Genomic DNA, 22926 nt, shown 5'->3' with positions numbered 1-22926 from the left:
TCCGGGCAGCTGGGTTTCAGCGGCCGCCATGAGGCGCGCTGAGTTCGACACGTCTCAGGCTGTCGTGCTCACCTCTTTACGCCCTTTGGGGAAGCGGAAGTCACGGGTGGAGGTTTTGGTTTTTGCTGGCACGCACGTAACCAGGAAACCAGGGAGCTACAAGGAGCTCGGCTTGCAACACGACCTTTGGAAGCTGCTACGCTTGGTGCTGGCGCCGGGGTCCTAACCTCCGGCTCCTGAGGAATGAAAATTCCTTCTTGTCTCACGTTCAAAGTCGCCCCAGGCTTGGCTCTGTCCCTCAAGGCCTTGGACGTTTAGGGAGGAAAGCGGAAGCTGGGGGGGCGATGTGGGGGTAGGCGGAGGGGCGGCTAAGGTGAGCTAAGGGGATGGGTTTTCCCGCAGGGACTGCCCCACCCCCACCCCCAGTTCCAGCACCCCTCTCGCCTTTGTCAGGGCTCACGCCCTCCCGGGACTGAACATCTGGTTTAAATGGTTTATCAAACCCCACCCTTTCGGGTTTAACATTATACCACGTCCGTTCTGGCAACGATGTAAAACGAGCCAACCACTGTAATGGGTCCCCTCTTGGAAGTGGGTTAGGCGCAGTGCTGGCCTTGCCACCTAGGGAGGTGTTGAGGGTCCCCAGCTTTTAGCCCTGAGTTTGCTGAGGCGGGAGCCCCCCACTCATCATGTGGAGAGTTAGGGGATAAACGAAGGGCCCGGGCCGTGGACGCTGAGGACCCGTGGGGCTCTTCCCCGTGGGGCTCTTCCCCGTGGGCAGGTCTGCCTTGCTCTGAACCGCTGGGGCGTGGCGGGAGGAAGGCTCCCCGGAGCTCTTCATGCTGAGCCATTCCTTTAGCTTGAGTCATTCGTTTTTGTAAAGCTTTAGGAACAGACAGGCATCCTGACTTCAAACCGTAGCCAATGACCGCCTATCATATAATCTCTGGACTCTTTTCCTAAGCACTTTTTTTTTCGGGTTAATCTAGCTGAAAGCTAAAGCTCCAGCCATATATGTATTTTCCCTAACATCTTCAGCGATTCCCTTCTCTCTGCTGATACCTTTGAGAGCAGGACTGAAAGATAGTTTGTTATGCTTGTAGAGGGCGAGCTCATTGTCCTGTGAAGATAGGTGGCCTTTTAGTTCTAATTTTGGTTACGGTTTATTGTTTATTTTGTAATAAGAGCCATAAAATAATTTTGCAGTAATTCATATTACTAGACTTATGCAGTGATCCAAAGTGTCAACTGAGAGAAAAATGCACAACATGAGAGGTGTGAGTTAAGGTTTTTTCAGGGTCTTACTGAGGACTGTAGCCCCAGAGACAGCCTTCGGATAGCTCTGAGGAACTGCTCCAGAGAGGTGGGGGGAGGCTACTTTATATGTGATTCTGTTGTTGTTAGGGAACACGTGCAGTCAAATGTATCTTGGTAAAAGGTCACAGATATCCCAAGTTAATGATTATAGGGCTTTTCTATGTATGGGAAGCGGGGTTCATTAAAACTCTTCGTGAGGGCTTCCCTGGTGGCGCAGTGGTTGAGAGTCCGCCTGCCGATGCTCGGGACACGGGTTCGTGCCCCAGTCCGGGAAGTTCCCACATGCCGCGGAGTGGCTGGGCCCGTGAGCCATGGCCGCTGAGCCTGCGCGTCCGGAGCCTGTGCTCCGCAACGGGAGAGGCCACAGCAGTGAGAGGCCCGCGTAACGAAAAAAAAAAAAAAAAAACCTTCGTGAAATGCATCTGTCTAAGGGCCTGTTTGTCCAAAGCACAGAGCCTCCCGTTTTCATCTTTAAATTTCCTCTGAAGCACAGAGTGCCCATCCTGTTATCACCTTAATCTCTTCATCTGAAGCATCCAGTGCCCTATTGTTCAGCGGCTGCAGCGGGTTAATCTTTGAAGACTTGGATGGTGAGCAAAATGCTCTTTGCTCTTTTATTTGCAAAGAGGTAGTTTTAAACGTCTTTGTTTATATGCATACTCGAACATAAACATGTATATGTATTTATGTTCAAACACATATATAGAATCGTACTTGTGTTCTTTTTTTTTAATATTTAAACTATTCACAGTACCTTTTTTACGCTATTTAAAGAATGTCAGAGATAGATGAGAACACATGTCCATATTGCCAATTTTCCTTTTCTCATGTTTTTCAATTAGGTAGGTACTGTTTTTCAAAGCATATAATAAAGCTTCAAATTTGCACAGATGTTCATTTTCAGGATTTCCTAACTAATACAAGGTATTATCAAAGAAGTTCCTAGGGTTCTAAACATAGGTTTTGCACTTAACATATTATGCAGTGGGGTATTTGTGTGATGCATGCACTTCCACATTACATCCTTTCTCTTGAAAACAGGATTCTGTTCAGCATGCATTAAATTTGGTAACTATTGTTAACTTCCTGTGACATATTTAAATTTCACAAGGAAAGGGAATGTTGTGAGTAGTTGTTAAAGCTTTTGTCCCTTTAATCACTGCATACTTGTCCATTGCTCATAGTGTTTCCAAAAAATTCTTTATATCTCAGGTAAGTATTTGGTTTAGTCTTAAAAATGGGCCTAAAAGCCGTCTAAAAACTGAACAAAGCTGGTAGAGTACAAAAATATACAGAATAAATACATTTGGGGGACAATATCTTACTGGCAAGTAACTGGAGATTTTACTGAACATGTACAAGTGGGATCAATTTTCTAAAGTGGAAGATGGTCTAAGATGCATATTCAGCAGTCACTCTTGCAAGCATTGCTGATTCTACTTATGTTTAATTTGCTGGTAGATGTGTTTGAACTAATCAAATGTAATTCTGCCTTCACTGGCATGCGCAGTCAGGAAATCCATGTATGATCCTTGGATGATTGTAAAAGCAAAAGATTTCCCACAAATAAATTCTTCTTGTGCCTTATTATATAAACCCTTCCAGCCTTGCTTACTCAAACTTCTTGGAGAAGGTGATAAATTATATAGTTATTATAAACAACTGCTGCTCCAGGATATTGTGGCACAAAGGATAGATAGATAGATATTTAGATAGACAGATAGATAGATGGAAGGGAGGGAGGGAGGGAAGGGAAGGAAGGCTAGAAGGAGTGAAAAGGCAACTCTTCTTTACAGAAGAATTCCAAATACTTCATGTAGACACTCCCCACTCCAGGAAATAGAGATTAATCCTCTCCCCACCCTGTCCTCTTGAGTGTGGGCTATGCATAATGCCTTGCTTCTGAAGAGTAAGAGTATAAGAAGAGGGGAAGGTAACTTTACAGTGGAGAAACCTGTGAAACACTACCCTGGCCAGGTATTTGTTACTATTATCAGTGATAAGTCATGATGATAGCATGCACCCCTGATATGATGTGTTGAGAAGGATACTTCATCTCTGCATCTTCCCAAAAGTCCATAACCCAAGTCTAACCATGAGTAAAATATCAGGTAAACCCAGGTTGGGAGACATTCTACAGGATATCTGGCCAGTACAAAACTGTCAAAGTTATAAAAAAAAACAAGGAAAACCTGAGAATCTGTCATAGACCAGAGGAGGCTAAGGAGACATGATGACTAAATGTAGTGTGATAACCAGGATAGGATCCTGGAACAGAAAGAGAAAATTACAGTAGTCCCCCGTTATCCGCATTTTCAATTTCTGTGGTTTCAGACCAACCATGGTCTGAAAATATTAAATGGAAAATTACAGAAACAAACAATTCATAAATTTTAAATTGCATGCCGCCCTGAGTAGCATGATGAAATCTCACTCCATCTCCATCCCTCCTGGGAGGGGAATCATCCCTTTGTCAAGGTTAGTCACCTAGTAGCCGTCTGGGTTACCAGATTTACTGGGTTACCGTGTTCAAGTAACCCTTATTTACTTAATAATGGCCCCAAAGCACAAGAGTAGTGATGCTGGCAATTCAGATGTGCCAAAGAAGTTATAAAGTCCTTCCTTTAAGTAAAAAGGTGAAAATTCTTGATGTAATAAGGAAAGATAAGAAATCAAACACTGAGGTTGTTGAGATCTACAGTAAGAACAAATTTTCTATTTGTGAAATTGTGAAGAAGGAAAAAGAAATTTATGCTAGTTTTGCTGTCGTACCTCAAACTGCAAAAGTTACACTTAGTTAATTTTCTAGATTTAGTAATGACAGAAGATACCTAAACCAGTATGAAGCTAGTTTTAATAAAACAAGGAACGAAAAATCTCACAATTTCTCACAACTTTATTACTTTTTATTCTGATCACTATTTAATTTTTTATTCTGATTAACCAATACACTTTAGTTCCTCTGTAAAACACACTGGCAGTTGCATTGGTCACTGGGAGATCTTATCAGGTTGTTCTGTAGAATACTCAGTTACTTGGGATCACATCAGTTTGAATTTTTTTCACACTATAAGGATTATTATAATATATAATATAATTAAATATTATATAACTGGCGAGATATGGGTAAGAAGTGAGAGCTATAATTTTTAAGAAGACTAAATTGAATGCTTTCAGATTCCTCAAGTAGCTAAGAAAAATGCTTTCAAAGCAGGTGAGGATAAATCAACTGTAAAGGATGGGGAGAAAGAGTTCTACCCTCAAATTGTTCCACAGGCATTTGTCAATTCATATTCCATTTTAAAGAAACGTAATCTGGAATTTGTATGCATATGGTTTATGCAAGAAAAACAGTTCCGAACTCTCACATTCATCCTCTATTTAAAGAAATAGCTTCTGACCCTAAGTGAAAAGGTAGGAAAATAACTATATATTTACATATTTTAAGTTAAAATGTATATAATATGTTTGTATACTCACATTAATTTCCACTTGATTCTTGTTTAATTGATAAACTACAAGTCCCAATAATACCAGATAAGAGGGCTCTTACTGCATTGATTGTGCAACCTATTTCTTTCATTTAGGAAACAGAGTAGCTGAGTATACAGAATACCTTCAGAAAAAGCATGCATTATATTTTTTGTGTAGGCCATAGCTAATTGATATATTTGATATATAATTCATCTAGTGTAGAAAGTTGAAACTCATTTTCTTAGAGTAACTCAGATTTGTCAAAATTTGTTAACATCCTACTCAAATTAATCTTTGTCCCTAAGAGGAGAAAATATATAGATAAAATGTTGGTTTTACTAATCAAGTAATAATTAAAACAACTAAATAATAGTAATATGTGATGTCAAGATAAGTTCTACTCAAAGCCTATATCTAATATTCTACATTTTCCAGCTACTTTAAATAATGTGTAATTTTTAAGTAAAACAACTGAGTTTCAAACTTTTGACACATTTTCCCAAATTATCTAATAAATCATTTTTATTATCCAATTATTTTATGCAGGTGCCATTGATAAATTTCTTACATGCTTAATGTTTTTTAAGAACTAAGTAACCAAAATACTTTGAGAATTAGGTCTGTAAATCGGTACATCCACTATGGAAAGCAGTATCTATCGCTCTTCCTCAAAGTATTCAAAATAGAACTACCATATGATTCAGCAGCCCCACTTCTGGGCATGTAGCCAGAGGATTTGAAATTAGAATCTCAAAGAGAGATTTTTCCCTCCACATTCACTGTGGCATTATTCACAGTAGCCAAGACATGGAAGCAACCTAAATGCCTGTCACTGAATGAGAAGATAATGTGGTAGCTACGTAAATGGAATATTATTCAGACTTAGAACCTGGAGGACATTATGCAAACTGAAATAAGCCAGACACAGAAGAACAAACATAACATGATCCTACTTGTACGAGGGATCTAAAATAGACTCATAGAAGCAGAGAGGAGAATGGTGGTTCCTAGGGGTTTGCGGGGGTGGAATGAGGAGGTGGTGGGCAGAGGGTATAAAGTGTCAGTTATGCAAGCACTAGAGATCAGTGCCTACAGTTAACAGTATTGTGTTGTATACTTAAAATTTTGCTGAGAGGGTAGATCTTATGCTTAGTGTTCAAATAAATTAGGTGGGAAGAAACTTTTGGAGATGATGAATATACTTAGCATTGATTGTGGTGATGGTTTCATGGGTATCTATTTATGTCCAACCCCATCAAGTTGTACACATTAAATATATACAGCTTTTTATATGTCAGTCACACCTCAAAATGATTTTTAAAAAATTACAAGAAAAGATGTGGGAATATTTTTTTAAATGGACTTCATCAAATTAAAAAAAAATTAAGGGATCAAAAGAAACAAGAAAGTGAAAAGACCCCATAGAATGGGAGAAAATATTTGCAAATTATATACCTGATAAGAGTCCAGTATCTAGAATATATAAAGAATGTTTATAACTCAGCCATAAAAGGACAGCCCAACTACAAAATTGGCAAAGGATTAACATCACTCCAAAGAAGATAAACAGGTGGCCAATAAGCCCATGAAAAGAGTCTCAACATCATTTTTCATTATGGAAATGCAAATCAGAACCACAAGATAACACTTCACATCCACTAGGATGGCTATAATCAGAAAGATGAACAATAACCAGTGTCGGTGAGGATGTGGAACCGTCACACATTGCTGGTGGAAAAGCAAAAAGCCACTTGGAAAACAGTTTGGCAATTTCTCAAAATCTTAAACATAGAATTACCATGTAACCCAGCAATCCCCCTCCTAGGTTTATACCCAAAAGAATTGAAAACCTATGTCTACACAAAAACAAGTACATGAAAACTACCAGCATTATTCAGGATAGCCAAAAGCTAGAAACAACTCAAATGCTCATCAGATGATGAACAGATTTTTTTAAATGTGTTATATCCGTATAATGAAATATTATTCAGCCAAAAATAGGAACGAAGTACTGATACATGCTACAACATGCACGAACCTTGTAAACATTATGTAAAAGAAGCCAGACACAAAAGGCCACATAATGTATGATTCCATTTATATGGAATATGCAGAATAGACAAATCTGTAGACAGAAGGTAGATTAGTGATTGCTAGGGGCTGAAAGGAGGAAAAGATTGGGGAGTGACTGCTAATTTCTACAGGGTTTCTTTTGGAGTGATGAAAATGTTCCAGAATTAGATATTGGTGGTGGTTGCACAACCTTAAGCAGTTAACATTCACAGCACTGGAGACAGGGCACTAACTAGTAAAGAGGGTCTGGGAAGGTCACCGTCAGTGTCTACTACACCTGCCCTTCCTTTTAAAATCATATCTTTCTTTCAGATTTTACATCATCGATTAAGGTCTATAATTTCTATTATAGCATTTTCTAAATTCACTGCATGCTATGCAAACACTTGTCAGGTTTCAAATTATAATTTTATATCTTATCCCAAGATTTGGCAGAAATAAACATATACTCTTGCTGTTTAAAATCTTCTCTTAGTTCTCATTTTCTGAAATTAAAAAGTACTGAATTTTAGCTTACCCTCTTATGGGAGTCCTGCCGTTTTAAACAATCATGTTAGCTCTGCTTTTTGGAGAACAGTGTGGAATAATGATGAAGTACACAGGCGCTCTGGCATCCCAGCTGTCCCACCTCCCAGCCCTGTGATCTGAGGCAAGTTGCTTAACTTCTTCACTGGTGCCTCAGTCTCCTCCCACATTAAGTGGGCCTCATAACAGCCTGTATTTCATAAAGTTTTGTAGGAGTTTGTACCTGTAAAGCACTTAGAACAAAGAACAAATCCTGGCCTGTAGTAAGAGCTCAATAAATCTTTGCTTATATTTTCTAGGTCCTCCCCAAATATTCTTTTAAGCTTCAGCAACAGAAACCCTGTGGAGTATTGTAACCACAGAAGGCAACGTGAGTTTAAATGGATTTTGCTTTCTGATTTGTTTCTTTTCTGATGACCTTCCTGAATGTGTCAACATTTTTCTTAGCCTTTTTGGATACAATAGCACATGGGCTTAAGTCTTCAGTGAAATAAAGACTTCTATAACCAGTTTCTGAGTAAACTGATGGTGCTATGGACATCATCCTGTTTGGATTGTCTTTCTTCTAAATACTTCACCTAATATTGCTTCACCCTAAAGTTCATTGGAAGCTTTTATATTTACTAGTGCAACCATAGATTTTTGGAGTCCTATAATCAAAGAATTTTACATATCTAGGGACAGACGTTTTGAAATCCTCTAGTTCAAACTACTTATAGTCTAAACTACAGGTGAGGAACTTGACTCTTAAGAAGATGATATGACTCTTCCAAAATCACAGATACTTCAGTGATTTTTTCTCTCTGATATACTGAATTATCTACCTTTTCTGCACTTCATTCTCATTAATGAAGCAATCTATTGTCGAAAATAGTATCATAAAATTGTATAAATGCTGCTTTCCAATAATACTAAAGGTCTGTTGAGTTCTCTTCACCACCAATCAGGAACCTTTACTGGAAGCTTGTTCCTGATTGGTGAAAGCCTGCTGTAACAGTGGAATTCCAAGGATTCCAAAAAAGCAGAGCAAAAACTGAGTTTGCTGTCACACTACCCTGAGCCTAGGCCAACCTGGACTCCTTCATCCCAGATGAGGTGGCCTCTACATTTTATATGAAGGTTCTGATTTTCCCTTCAACTGTGATCCACCTTATGACATGGCAATCCAATACAGACAGGAAGATAAAACTGAACAACACAGCTAAAATAAAGTGTATTCCCAGGTAAAATAGACAAATGCTTTCATTTAAAATGGATTAGTTTGATGAGCTTCAGTTACAAGGCAACAGGAAGGTACCAGTGCACAGGAACTGCATCTATGGGCAGTGTCACCAATTCCTGCTAGTGGCAGCAGCTGTGGTGGGTGACATGACTCACTGGAGTGTGTGATCTCATAGCCAGAAAGGATTTGCAAACAGCTCTGATCATTAATCCCATGCTGTGGAAACAGACATGGAGGAGTGCTGTGCTTCTCATAGCTATAGAGGGTCCTGGTTTCCTAAGAAGGAATGTTCACATCCCAGAGCTGGTAGTTTGGTGCCCTATGCCTAGGTGATGAGAGGAAGATGCTTTTTATAATGACTGCCAACTTGGAGTGGAGTCTCCTTTTGCGTTTTCTGGGGGAAGATTCTACCATATTATTTTTTAATATAATTTTTTAATTTACAGAATACCCACTGTGGAGACAGGATGAAGTTGACCAGTGAAAAGTTGCCCAAGAACCCCTTTTATACTTCTCTATCCCACTATGCTGCTAAGAACCAAAAACTCTTCCAATGGAGGAAGGAAAAGACTGGTATAAATCCTGATAATATTTTCACTAAAAGTTAATTAGGCACACCAGAGCAAAAGAGACAAATATGAGTCTTACTGCTGGCAAGAAAGTGGTTAAGTTTACAGTCCTTTCTAGCTTTTCTGTAGGAATCTGTGAAATTGCTTGAACCTACCTGGTAGCAAATCATCAGTGAAGAGATTTCATAATGAGATCCTGATCCTGATTTACTCTTAGGACTTTAGGACACCCTTCTGGAAAAGAGAAGCCAGATGTCAGTTCTGTTAAAGAGAACAGTACCATACTTTACTTGAAATTAGCATTTAAAGCTACCATTTTTTTCTATAGACTTAAAAAAATTAAATTGGGGATGGTTAGCTCATCCAGTTAGAGTAGTTCTAATTAAGGCTCAAATTAAGAATTTCACTCACCCACAGGCCAGCTTTGTCTAAAGAATTCCACATAGACTGCATTGCTAGAGCTCCTGCCTAGTAGGAAAGAGGGTTAGTTTGACAAACAGCCAATATATTTCTTAATTATATAAGGCCACAGTGTCAGGTATTGTGATAGTGCTTGCTTTTTCTAAGGTAGTGCTTTTTCCTTGAACTAAGGAGGTCAGTTTTAGGAATGAGAACTAGGAAGGAAACTAGTATAAACAGTGTCAGATGAATTCTATTTAATTTATTACTTTAAGAGAGAAAATTCATATTGTATAGATAAAGATGGAATTCTTTACTTCTTAAAAAATCAGATCATTACAGCCATGCTAGTTTGGTGGATAAGGCATTGCACCTCTTGAAGGAAAGAATAAGAAGAGGGGATACTCTGGTGTATTTCCTATGAGGTCAACTGTATTTTGAAGAGGTATCATTTTTTGTTGATTTGTTTTCATATAAAGCTGCTATTAGATCTTCATAGCAAAATTTCCTATAGAGTTCCTTACATTGTTAAACCAGGGAAATTCTGTCAAATTCCATAGATTACGGTTGTGGATTTAAGTATGATAAATTGGTCCCAGCTTATGGAGATATTCATCCTTTCTCCATAAAAGTCATTCTAATTAATGTCATTTATAGGAGTCATTTTGGTATGAAATCCATTTTCACATGATAAATTAAAAATCTAATTTTTATATTTTGCCTGATATATTCAACATCATTTATAAAATATTTTCATTTTATTAACAATTAAAAATCCTGATTCTTATCTAGTACTTAAAGGCAGCTTTATATGTTCCTATATGGAGTAAGGAGGGAATTTCCCTCTTTATCCACATTATGCTGAGGTTTGCAAAGTAGGTCTAGGAGGACCTATGCAAACTGTCACTCCAACTTCAGCAATATAGCTTCAGTTGTTCATTGAACCCCAAGGGAAGATGTGAAAAGGGACCAGCTGTCCCCAACCCCTCACTATCCATTGAATGTTTGGGCAGCTGTTCACCTATATCCCACTTACTTATCTTTTGATGGCTCCCTCATTCATTCTGGCAACAAATATTTGTTGAGGACTCATAATGCACCTGTCACTGTGAGGATCATGTAGCATAATGGTTCAGAGAATGATCTTTCAGCTTTGGGCATAGGTTCCAAAACGGTTCTGTTGCTTGTTAAGTGTATTCTTGGGCACAAATGCTTAACCTCTTGGTGCCTCAGTTTCCTCATCTGTAAAAGGGGGTAATAATATGCATTTTATAGAGCTATTATGAGGGTATATTAATTGTAAAAATACTAACAGGGCCTGGCACCTAGTAAGTGCTTTATAAGTATTTGCTACTATTATGCTAGGTACTAGCTATACAGTGATGAGGGAGTTAGAATGGTCCCCATTTCATAGAGCTTACAGTCTAGCGAAAGAAATTAAATTAATATGTAATTAAAAATAAGTTAAAGTACTATGAAAGCAATTAACTGAGTACTCTGAGAGAGAATAACTTAGGGATAGGGCGGAGATACCTGTTGTTGAAACTAAAACTTGAAGAGAAGGAAACAGTTAATGCAAACAGCCACAGAGAAGTGCATTCCAGGTAGAAGGGAGAACAAATGCAATGTTTCTGAGATGAGGAAGAGTTTGGTGAGCTCTAGGAATTAACAGACCAATGTCATAGTCAGCAAGGCAGAGAGTGACTCTAGATAAGCCTTGTTTAAAATGTAGTGAGAAGCCATTGAAGTGTTTTGAGACTGTGATGAATGGATTGGAAGGGAAGCATAGAACCAAGACCAGTTTAGGGGAAAATTATACTAGTTGGGTCAAGAGAGGATGGTGGTCTTGACCCAGCAGTGGAGCTGGGTCCTGGGTTTATTTTGGAGATACAAGTAATGGCATCATGGACTGAAAAATAGAGAAGTGGGGAGGAGTGAGTTTTGAGGGAACCATCAGGAGGTCAGTTTTTGGACATTTTATGTTTGAGATTTCCCTCAGTCATCCAAGTATACGTTTCAAAGTAGAAACTACATGTAAGACTCTAGATCTCAAAGGAGAAGTCTGAGTTGAAAGTATATATCTGAGATTTTCCAGCATGTATATGGTATTTAAAATCATGAACAACTGAAAGGACTTCCTTTCTCTTCCTCTGTATAGAGTATTCTAAGTTTTCCAGCCCTCTTATATGTTGGCCAAACACTAGCCAGAAAGGAGAATGAATCTTTACAAATCAGTCATTTACTCATTGTTAGGTGTTCTTTTTTTTTTTTTTTTTTAATGAATTTATTTATTTATTTATTTATTTTTGGCTGTGTTGGGTCTTCGTTTCTGTGCGAGGGTTTTCTCTAGTTGTGGTGAGCGGGGGCCACTCTTCATCACGGTGCGCGGGCCTCTCACTGTCACAGCCTTCTCTTGTTGCGGAGCACAGGCTCCAGACGCACAGGCTCAGTAGCTGTGGTGCATGGGCTCAGTTGCTCCGCAGCATGTGGGATCCTCCCAGACCAGGGCTCGAACCCATGTCCCCTGCATCGGCAGGCGGACCCTCAACCACTGCGCCACCAGGGAAGCCCTGTTATGTGTTCTTTAAGATAAATATTTGTTAGCATTTTGGTACCGTTTTTATTAATTTTATCAGTTTGTTGATTAATTACAGTTTATGAAAAGGGAAATTCAGTTGTTTCTGTGTTTTCCAAAAGTTGCTTTTCTCTGGCCTGCTCTTCCTAGTAATGACCTTCCAACTCAGAGACTCTCTTTCCACTGTTACAAATGATTTATTCTTTAGCGTAAGGCATTTTCCATGGTGGATTAAGACATAAGCCCCCAATTTTTTCTTTTTTTTTTCTTTTTTTTTTTTTTTGCGGTAGGCGGGCCTCTCACTGCTGTGGCCTCTCCCGTTGTGGAGCACAGGCTCCGGACGTGCAGGCTCAGTGGCCATGGCTCACGGGCCTAGCCACTCCGCAGCATGTGGGATCTTCCCAGACCAGGGCACGAACCCGTGTCCCCTGCATCATCAGGCAGACTCTCAACCACTGCGCCACCAGGGAAGTCCAAGCCCCATTTTTGTTCCTTACACTTTAGCGTATTTGTTATTATATCCTATAACGCTGAGGAGCCTTAAATGAATGACATATAACATGTAGGTTTTTATAGGAAGTATGGGAGAAAGATAATTTTGGAGAATCACGTTTGTTTCTCTGTGTCTTCTCCCTAGCTAGAAAATGGCAAAACTGGAAGAGCCATATCATAGTGGATATTTAGTAGTAGCGGATATCCTGATGTTTATCTTTTCTCATAGTCTTTGGCCCCAGCTCTGAACTTTCTCAGACTCCAGGAGTAGTGGGTGATATGGCAGGCTGGAATGAGCAGAGGGCTAGGCTATCATTTAGAGAGCGGTTTGGCAATAGCCAAGAGTAAGAGTGAAAGCCAAAGAGAGTCTGACCCAGGTTCCTCCCGGTCAGTTCCCTCAGTTGCCCTACTTAGGTCTATTTTATTGATTTTATAGTGTGTTGATTGTTGTCAATAGCTTACTTGCAAATTCCATAAATTTGTTGCTGTCTTGTGTTTGGTGCTGCTAGCTAGATTTAGGTGGGAACTAAGTATTTGGGATTACTTTAAGGTAATAATGAAAATAATTCAATATTTCCTGGGAGCTTACAGGGATGGTATGAAGAAGCATTAGAACAGTTTGAAGAAATCAAGGAAAAGGATCATCAGGCAGCTTACCAGCTAGGAGTGATGTATTATGATGGCCTGGGGATGACCGCAGACGCTGTAAGTTGTTGTTTTGTTCACAGTGTTTAAGATTTCATTGTTTATGGATTATTTGATATATTTAAACTTATATTTTAATAATATATTTCTATACTTATATTTAAATAATTATCTATCCTTTCAGCATTTAAAGGATAGCAGTAGTCATTTTTACATTTACATGAAAAACAAATTTCTTTTTGCCCCTCTCCTTGCTACTGTTAGCCGTCAATAACATTTTTACTTTAAAATGTTTTCCTTTGTTTTTAAAAGTTACTTCAAAGCTACAGGAACATGGAGAAAAGTTAGAAAATAAGCAAAAATAAGATCACTCCAAATTTTACTACAAATATGAACTTTGTTATTATTTTAGAGTATATTCTTCCATGTATTGCCCTATGCAAAAAAAAAGATAAGCTGAAACCAGAATGTGTTCATTAGACAGTCACACTTGCCATGAAACTTCTTAAGTCTCTCTCTAGAATGCGAATTTTTTTGAAAAATTGGTTTTATACTTATTCGTGCTTTCTAACTCAGTGGTCCCCTATTTCTATTTAAATGGTATCATGACTGCACCATCACCCAAGTTATAGGATTATTTAACATGGAATTTAGAAATAGGTCCTTGGAAAATGGTAATAACAGTAGGATAATATTCATCACTATATCTTTTTTAAAACTTTTAAACAATCTAACCAGAAAGAATTTACATAAACAAAAAGAATCAACAATTTGAGTTTACCAAAGATATAGTAATACCAGTGAAAAATATTTGCTGCACAAAAATAAAGAGGAAAGCAATAAAATGCTTAATTTCTGACAGGGCCTAACCAGAAGAAATACAATAGAAATTAGATGACAATTGAACTCTAGTCTCAAAAAGTTAAGAAAACACATTTTGTCAATCAAACATGAGAAGACTGGGGAACAAATTGCAGTGAAACAACTTAAACTTGTGAAAACAAATCTTTAAAAATTTTACTTTCCAAAAATAGAATTTATACTGAATACATCTACCAAAACTAACACATATTCCCTAATACCATTTAATACCCAGTTTATATTCAAAATTCTCAAATTGTCCCAAAGTGGTCTTTCAAGCCAGCATTCAGTCAGAGACCACCCAATGCATTGAGTTGTAATATCTGCAAGTTTCTTTAATCTAGATTAATTCTCTCTCCTGCCTTTTTTTCATAATATTGACTTTATTAGAAGTGACACTTATATGGTACTTATGCAGAAAAATGTCTTCTTTTGTAGTGCATACTGAAATATTTAGGGGTGAAGTGTCCTGATACTTTCGTATCGGCATATAACTTGAAACAAGTCACCAAAAAAGACAGATGAAGCAAATATAGCAAAATGTTATTACTGACAATCTATGTGGTAGTTATGCAAGTTTTTAAATTTTTATTTTATTTATTTATTTTTTTTCGGTACGTGGGCCTCTCACTGCTGTGGCCTCTCCCACTGCAGAGCACAGGCTCTGGACGCACAGGCTCAGCAGCCATGGCTCACAGGCCCAGCCGCTCCACGGCATATGGGATCTTCCCGGACCAGGGCACGAACCCGTGTCCCCTGCATCAGCAGGCGGACTCTCAACCACTGCACCACCAGGGAAGCCCTATGCAAATTTTTATGTAATATTCTTTCTACTTTTCTGTATGCCATTCTAAGATCTTCTGTATTCTCAGCCTTTTTCTCAGACTACTTCCTTCACTTCCTTGCCTTATCAGAAACTTGGTTGTCCCACAAGCAGCCCTCTTTAGAGGAGGGCTCTCCTTACAACCTCCCAAAGTACCATAGTGCTCAAAGGTAGAGCTGGTATTATTTTCATTTCCCAATTCACTTTCTAGCTATTATTTCTCCTCCACCTCAGGCACAAAGTATACCTACTTTGAAGTTCATTCCAACTCATTGCTTTCCTAGTTCTATCAATTTCCTGGTTGTTGGTGATTTTCTAATGTTAACCTGAAGACTTTGGCTCTGGGATTACATTTTCCTCCCTGTGTCATTCCACCATTTTATCTGATACTTGAATGAAGAACTGAGCAGCAAGAAGGAGCAACGTATAGGTCTAGGTGAATCACATTCCAGGCAGAGGAAATAGCTAGTGTTCAGGCCTGAGGAAGGATTGTACAGCTGGAATACAGTCAAAACAGTGAAACAGGGACCAAACCACGTGGAACTTGGCAAACTACGGCCAAATGGATTGTATTCTCAATGCAGTGTAAAGACACCAAAAGGGAGTGCAATTAATATGATGAACATTTTCAAAGATCATTTTGTCTGTTGCGTGGAGAATGGATTGAATGGAGGCAGGAGTAGAAGCAGGAAGTCCAGTGAGGAAGCCACTGCAATAGTTCAGGTAAAATAGCAGCTTTAACTGGAATTATAGTGGTGGGAATAGAGAAAAGGGGACAGATCTAGGATATGCCCTTAAGAGGATACAGGACTTTCTGATGGATTGGGAGAGGGGCAGAGATAAGGGGAGGAGTCAAGGGTGATTCCTACTTTTTGTCTTGAGTGGATGATGTTGCCATTTAATAACTATGGGGTGACTGAGGGAGAAGCACATTTGGCGTACAGGAGGAAAAGCCAAACATTTATGTTTGAATGTTTCATTTGAAGTACCTGTTAAGACACCTAAGTAGAGATGTCAGGTAGAGAGTCTGGAGCTCAACAGTGCCATCAGGACTAGAGAAATCAGTGGGGGTCTCTCTGTGGAGCAGTGGGAGTTACAGCACCAGCTTGGATAAGATTGCAGAATGAGTGAGTATCATAGACAAGAGCCAAAGGTCAAGGCCAGGGACTGGAAGCCCTCCAGTATTTCATGGTCAGAACGGAAAGAACAGCTAGCCAGCAAAGGAGAAGGAGAAGACAGGGAGGACAGCGGAAAATGAGGACTGTGTGGTGATCTGAAAGTCAAACGATGAAATTGTTTCAAGAAGGAGGGAGTGATCATCTGTCTCAAATTCTGCTGAGAGGTGAGTAGAATGAAAACTGAGCACTTACTATCAGACACACTAAGACGAATTTCACTGGAGATCTTGACAAAGCATTTCAGTGGGAGCAAGGTCACAAGGGACCAAGATTGGAGTGGGTGGAGGAGACATATGGATGTAAGGAAGTGGAGATAAGCACTGAGCTTTGTTATAAAGTAGAACAAATATATGTGCAATAACTGGGAGGGATCATGGGATCAAGGGAGGGTTTTCTCCCAGATCAAAGATATTTCAGTATTATTTGTAAATTGACACACAAGATCTGGTAGAGAGGAAAAAATTGATGATGAATCAGGTAAACTGATAGATTTGGTGTTTCTTTCAATTCTTTCTGTTTTCTCAGTGATATAAAAGTGAAGCCATGTGTTTGCTGTGGCAGCATGTATCCTAAAATTCTAACAATTCAGAGAAAATAAGCATAGCCCCTGTGCAAAGATGACACACAAATTCATGAACTGTTCTATATTTTTTATAAAAATATTTAAAAAGTTGAAACCATGAGCTGAGACTGAGGAGAGGGAGCGAGGGGACAGCAGAAGTCTGAAGAGAAAGGAAAAGGTTTGAAGTAGTATCTTCTCTTCCAGAGAAGTGGGAGAGATGGTTGATGAGACAAACTGATAGTATTGCTTGTGAGGGGAGAGCCCGCTCTGAAATTTGAAGTCACAAATTGTAGGAAGGACCTGTCAGCATGGTTATGTTTTTCTCCAGCCATGTTCAGTGGTTTAAGTACAGCAGAGTAGCTGGAGAAATAAGATATGTGCCACATGAGTGAGTGTCATGGAGGGAAAGAGGGACAAAGGAATGAGTACGGTGACAGATACAGAATAAGCTGATGTGGGAAGAACACGAAGGTGTAGAAAGACCAGGAAAATTGGTAGATTCGACGGGTTGGCATATGGCAACTCCAAAATACAATGGCTTGAATGTAATTACATATGGAGGCCAGAGGAGCAAAAAAGAAGATGTTCTCTGTAGGTCTGTTCAGTTAACCCAAGGTAAAGGGGCAAAGAGCAAATTCTTTTAATGTTTATCATTTTATTAATTTACCGAGTTCTTGACAGTAATTTGGTCCAGAGTCTGGTTGAACCAAATATGCTTTGTGTGGTAGGTTTGAAATGTCTTGAAATTTACATGTTATAAACCCCAAGATATTGATACAAAACCGCATTATGTTTGCTTTAGTCATATATCTTTTGAAAGAAATTGAAAGGAAAAAATAAATACACAGGTATGTATATATGTGCCTGGGTATCCTTTTATATTTGTACATATTTACCATTTCTGGGGCTTTTCATTCCTCCCTATCAATCTGCGTTGCCATCTGGCACCATATTCCTTTTCCGTTCAACCTGAAGAACTTTCTTTAAAGAGCATTTCTTGTAAGTGTGCAGGTGATGAGTTATCTCCAATTTTAATTACCTGAAAATGTCTTCAGTCTGCCTTCATTTTTGATGAATTGTTTTGCTGTTTTTTTCTTTCCTCACTTTAAAAATGCCATTGTAAAATCTTCTAGCTTCTCACAAGAAGTCAGTCTCTGATTGTATTATGTTCCCTGTATATAATGTGTCCTTTTTCTCTGGCTGCTTGCAGGATTTCTATGGATTTCAGCAGTTTGACTCTGATGCATGCCTAGGAGAGGGTTTTTGTTTATCCTGTCTGGGGTTCATTGAACTTCAATGATCCCTTTCAGTTGCAGTTTTCAAGAGTCATTCCTCTTCCAGTTGTGTTTGCTTTGATAAACTTCCCAGTGCCTTTAAGAACTTTTTTTTTTAATTAATTAATTAATTTATTTGTTTTTGGCTACGTTGGGTCTTTGTTGCTGCGTGTAGGCTTTCTCTAGTTGGGGAGAGTGGGGGCTACTCTTTGGTGCAGTGCGCGGGCTTCTCATTGTGGTGGCTTCTCTTGTTGCGGAGCACGGGCTCTAGGCGCGCGGGCTTCAGTAGTTGTGGCTCACAGGCTCTTGGGTACCGGCTCAGTAGTTGTGGCGCATGGGCTTAGTTGCTCCGCGGCATGTGGAATCTTCCCGGACCAGGGCTCAAACCTGTGTCCCCTGCCTTGGTAGGCGGATTCTTAACAACTGTGCCACCAGGGAAGCCCCTCCCAGTGCCTTTAGAAAGTTGTTCTTTATGTTTGGTCCTGATTTAATCACTGCTATCTGTGGGAGGATTTACACGAACACTTCACTCTACTACCATTATACTGGAAGTTCTCTCTTACTAACCAGTTGGGGAAAGAAATGGTAGACACCTACCTCACACACTCACAGAAGTAAATCCACATGATCTGGGACTCAGTAAAACACCTTTATTTTCTCATCTATTACTGTGTTGTTTAGCCAGCAATAGCACTTTGAGAGACTAGTGAGGAGTAAAAGTTAGAATGCAGTGTATACAAATGTACTTGACTGTCAAATATTATTTTCTTCTTTGGAGTGATTTTTGAAGGTTTTGAAACTGTGGGTTAAATCTACTTCACCTGCCTTCACTAATCAAAGTCGTTTTAAGACTCATGTGTCCTCCAAGCTGCACTTGCATAAACAATAAGATGTTTGCCTGAGTTGTTTTCTGGGAACTTGGAGCCAGTGGCATCTAGTTTGAGCTGAGCTGGTTAAGACTAGATAGGACCATCGACTCTCCAGCTGGGCATCCACAGGCGTCCATTGCTTCATGACGTTTTGAACGTGCAGAGGCCTGCATCTTAGTTACACCTGCGCAGAGAGAAGATTACCTGCCAATTCCCACATCTTTTCACAATCACCTTTCCCCACGCCCCGCACGCTCCCCATGCCTCGGACCGCCCTGCTGTTTTATTCCTTATCCCATAAGTACCCCGAGCTGCCTGCCTGCTGGGAGGCTGGTGTGAGATTTGTTCTCCCGTCTTCTGGTTTGGCTGCCTCTTGTTGCTGCAAACCTCAGTGTCTCCGTGTTTGGCTTGGTGTGCGTCTGGCAAGACAGATCTGGTTGGGTAACACATGTGGTGAGCCAGCCAAGAGGTGAGTCCGGGTGAACCTTTGGCCCATGGTTCGTCGGCCCCTTGCAGGCACTGAGGACCTGTGGACCAGCCCGAGCAGCTCCCTGGCGTGTCCGTTCCCAGACTGACCCTGGGTTTTCAGGGAGGCACTGCTGACCTTCCATGCTTAGTTTCATCTTGTAGCAAAGAGAGGCAGTGGAGCAGGACCCTGTGGTGCTTCCCCTCCATGTCCTCTGCCTGCCTTTAGTCAAAGAATAAATCCAGAGACGTGAGCAGGTGCAGAAGCCAAGGAAAACAAGACCAAGAAATAATAGTTGAGTCACTGAGTGAAGTCAGGGACCATGAGTCCCTCCTCAAGGGCTGTAGATCATACTCTGGGCTGTATCCTGTGAGCTGTTTTATAGATACTGAAACCCCCACTAAGTGAAGGAAATTAACTACATGATGACCAGGCTGTAGCCATGACATAAGCTGCCACAGTTCTGAGAACTGGCCTCAAAGAAATGGGAACAAACCGACCCTGGCACTGAAGACTAACTATACTTAAAACAATGAAGTTGACGCCGACCAGACCACCACGTGACCAATTTCCAGGTGACTGTCTGGAGCTGACTGGGCGGTTTCTGCATGTAGCCCCTCCCTCCACCTAAACACCCCTGAAACTCCCCTTTTAAAGTGCTTTCCCACTGATTTGTCAGTGAGGAGTCAGTCTCTGAACGTAAGTCCACCATTCTCGCCGCTGCTGGCCTCAGAAATAAAGCAAACTCTCCACTAGCCTTGCCTCTCGAATATTGGTGTTTGAGTGGCGAGCAGGTGGACCCGACTTTCAGTAACATTTTTGGGGGTTTTGGGCTTTTGGATTTGGAAGATGTTTTTAGGGTAAACCTTGTTAAAGAAATGCACCTGTGCCTAGATTGTCTTGGGAACCCTGAAGGATCATGGGTCAGAGGCCCACCTGATGGGATTTTGGCAGACAATATAAAAGGTTATAGCTGCTGAGGTACTCTGTACCTGAGTTAAAGGCCCAGTGCTCTGGTTTTTAGTTTTGTTTTGGTCTTGTTTGTCCATGTCTATCTATGTCTGATTGTCTTAATTGTTAGGAATTGGCTACCAGGGGTTGAGCTTCTTGGTGACTGTAGCAAGGACCCTTAGATTTTGTTGCTGCACCCACCTGGGAACAAAGCCCCTTCAAAATGGGCAATGTTAATTCAGTTCCCTCTTGCAGCCCTCTAGGCTACATTCTCCAAAATTGGGAGACTTTCAGTTATGAATCCATGGAAAAATAAAAGATGGTTATTTTTTGTAACACTAAATGACCATAATATCCTCTAGACACTGGAGCACAATGGCCTGAAAATGGATCCTTAAATTACTTTGCAAAGTAAAACTTTGCAAGTAGGTTTATTTTGTAAACAGGAATAAAAATGGGATGAAATACCTTATGTACAGTCTCTTATGTTGTTGTATCAGAATAAACCTGCGTAGAGTAGATGTAAGGTAATGGTCCAACAGGAAGGAAAAGCAAAGACACCTGTTTTGCTGGATTCTAATGAAAAGGAGGGTGACTTGCTGTGGACTGAGTGGACGCTCGGATGCTCCTCCTCCACCCTTACAGGGTGGCGCTGCCGCTCCTTCACTGTCAGCATTTGAGCCTCAGGCTCTTGGGCCCCTGTGCCCTCCCCCCACCCCAGTCTCTGAGGGTTGAGAAACAGGAATGGCCTCCCCTTTTATTACCTGCCAGGGTGTGCAGCTTGGCCAGGGCGCTACCCAAATGCGGGTAGGGCAATATCCCTTAAGGCAAGTCCCCACTGGGGCTGTAAATGCTGAGACTGGGCAGCTGATGGGATGGATCTGGGTCCACTTCCCTGTCCGCTTGGGATTTATTTAATTGGAAGAACAATATGCCAACTTATAGAGATGACTCGAGAATGGAAAACCTTCATTGATTGTCTTTTTTTTTTAACCCACAACCTAACCTGGGCAGATGTTCAAAATTTATTAAATACCCTCCTCACTTCAGAAGAGCATAGGATGGTGCTGGATAAAGCTCGAGAGGAGGCAGATCTGCTTCGTGCAGAAACCCCTGGCAACCCGGTGAGGGCTGCTGCATGTGGGGCTACACCAAAAGCAGATCCTGATGGGGATGTGAATGCTGGAGACAGGCCCGAATTATTGAGATTTCATTCTTGCAGGATTGCGAAGAGGGATGCCAAAACAAGCCTTAATAAAGTACAGGAGGTAAAACAGAAACCAAGTGAGGATCCTTCAGAATTTCCAGAAAGGGTCTTTAAAGCCTGTAGGCAACATACATAGAGAACTTATAAAAGTCAGAGTGACCATTTTTTGGTCAGAGCGCACCCAGTATACAGAAGAAACTGCAAAAGATGGAAGGGCCTTTAGGAATGCCTATGTCTTGACTTGTTGAAACTGCCTTCAAAGTTTCTAATAGCAGAGACCAGGTTCAGGAGAAAAGGGAACAATGGAGAATGAAAGAGGCTGCTCTGCGGGCGGCTACCTTAACACCGGGAAGAGCTGGCTGGAATCAAGGACTCCCACAAGGGACTCGGCAAAAGCTTCCACTCCAACGGGCACCCGATAGCGGGACCCCACCAGTGTGCATATTGCAAACAGGAGGGACACTGGAAAAGAGGGTCCCATCCTAAGTAAGACTCTTGAAGGTAAACAGCTGGCACATCAGATGCCCTAGCTGAGAAAGACAGTGACCAAGAATGACAGGCCCTAGGGGTTCCTTTAAATTTGTGAAGTCCATCATCTCCCAAGCAGAGCCCTGGATGACTATGACCGTGGGAAATTAACTTGTGGATTTTGATAGATATTGGGCCATTTACTCAGTTTTAAATACCTGGCTTTCTAAGCTTCCTTCTAAAACTGTTAGTAACTGGGGTGTCCAAAGAAACCTTGAAAATGCCTTTTTTTTCCAGCTGCTAAACTGTCAGATGGGGAAAACGCCTCTGAAGCATAGCTTTGTATACATGCCTGAATGCCCCATTCCGCTTCTGAGACGAGATTTACTAACTAAGTATCAGTGTTACCTTTGCCCCTGAGTGGACAGACATTAAAGTACCACCAGAGCAGGCTTGTGCATTGCAGGCTCTGTTACTCCAATCCCAAAAAGAACAGCCTGCTACTGTTCCAGAAGATTTGCAAAGAGGAGTCCAAAGGACCTGGGCAGATGGGAGGCTGGGAATAGCAAAGAGCTAGGCCTATACAGTTTAGGGCACCACCTGAGGTCAGCTTGTACACGATTTAAGAACAATTAGATTGTAAAAGAGACTAATCCAGTAGTCCCTAACCCATATACTCTGCTCACTAATCTGTCCAGACATTGTTGGTTTACTGTATTAGAGTTGAAAGATGCCTTTTCTTGCATATCCTTGTTTTAAATCCCAAGAATTGTCTGCTTTCAAATGGGAAGATCTAGGTACTAAGAATTAAACAACAGTACTGCTGGACAGTTACTTCCTCAGGGATTTAAAACTTTACCCGCGATGTTTGGAGACATCCTGGCAAGAGATTTGAGGGACCCTCAACTAAATGAGGGAGCGCTGCTCCAGGACGTGGTTGATACTTATTACCAGTAAAACAAGGGACACCTGAGAC

General features: G+C 40.6%; 1 protein-coding gene and 1 non-coding gene across 2 annotated transcripts in view; both read left to right on the top strand.

Annotated features, from left to right (window-relative positions):
- Positions 1–28: 28 nt before the first annotated feature.
- The window catches only part of LRP2BP (LRP2 binding protein), a 46315-nt gene continuing 23417 nt past the window's right edge, over positions 29–22926 (top strand). The window contains 4 exon segments of the mRNA XM_060086144.1: positions 29–61; positions 9058–9184; positions 9912–10024; positions 13238–13351. Coding sequence (XP_059942127.1) covers positions 29–61; positions 9058–9184; positions 9912–10024; positions 13238–13351 — 387 coding nt within the window.
- On the top strand, positions 16703–16805 carry LOC132481396 (U6 spliceosomal RNA). The gene has a single exon (XR_009530818.1). It is a non-coding gene; the product is annotated as a U6 spliceosomal RNA (small nuclear RNA).

Source organism: Mesoplodon densirostris, chromosome 20, assembly GCF_025265405.1.
Source record: "Mesoplodon densirostris isolate mMesDen1 chromosome 20, mMesDen1 primary haplotype, whole genome shotgun sequence".
Lineage (NCBI taxonomy): Eukaryota > Metazoa > Chordata > Mammalia > Artiodactyla > Ziphiidae > Mesoplodon > Mesoplodon densirostris.
Note: the sequence above shows the minus strand (reverse complement) of the source record. Positions and strands in the feature narration are given on the sequence as shown.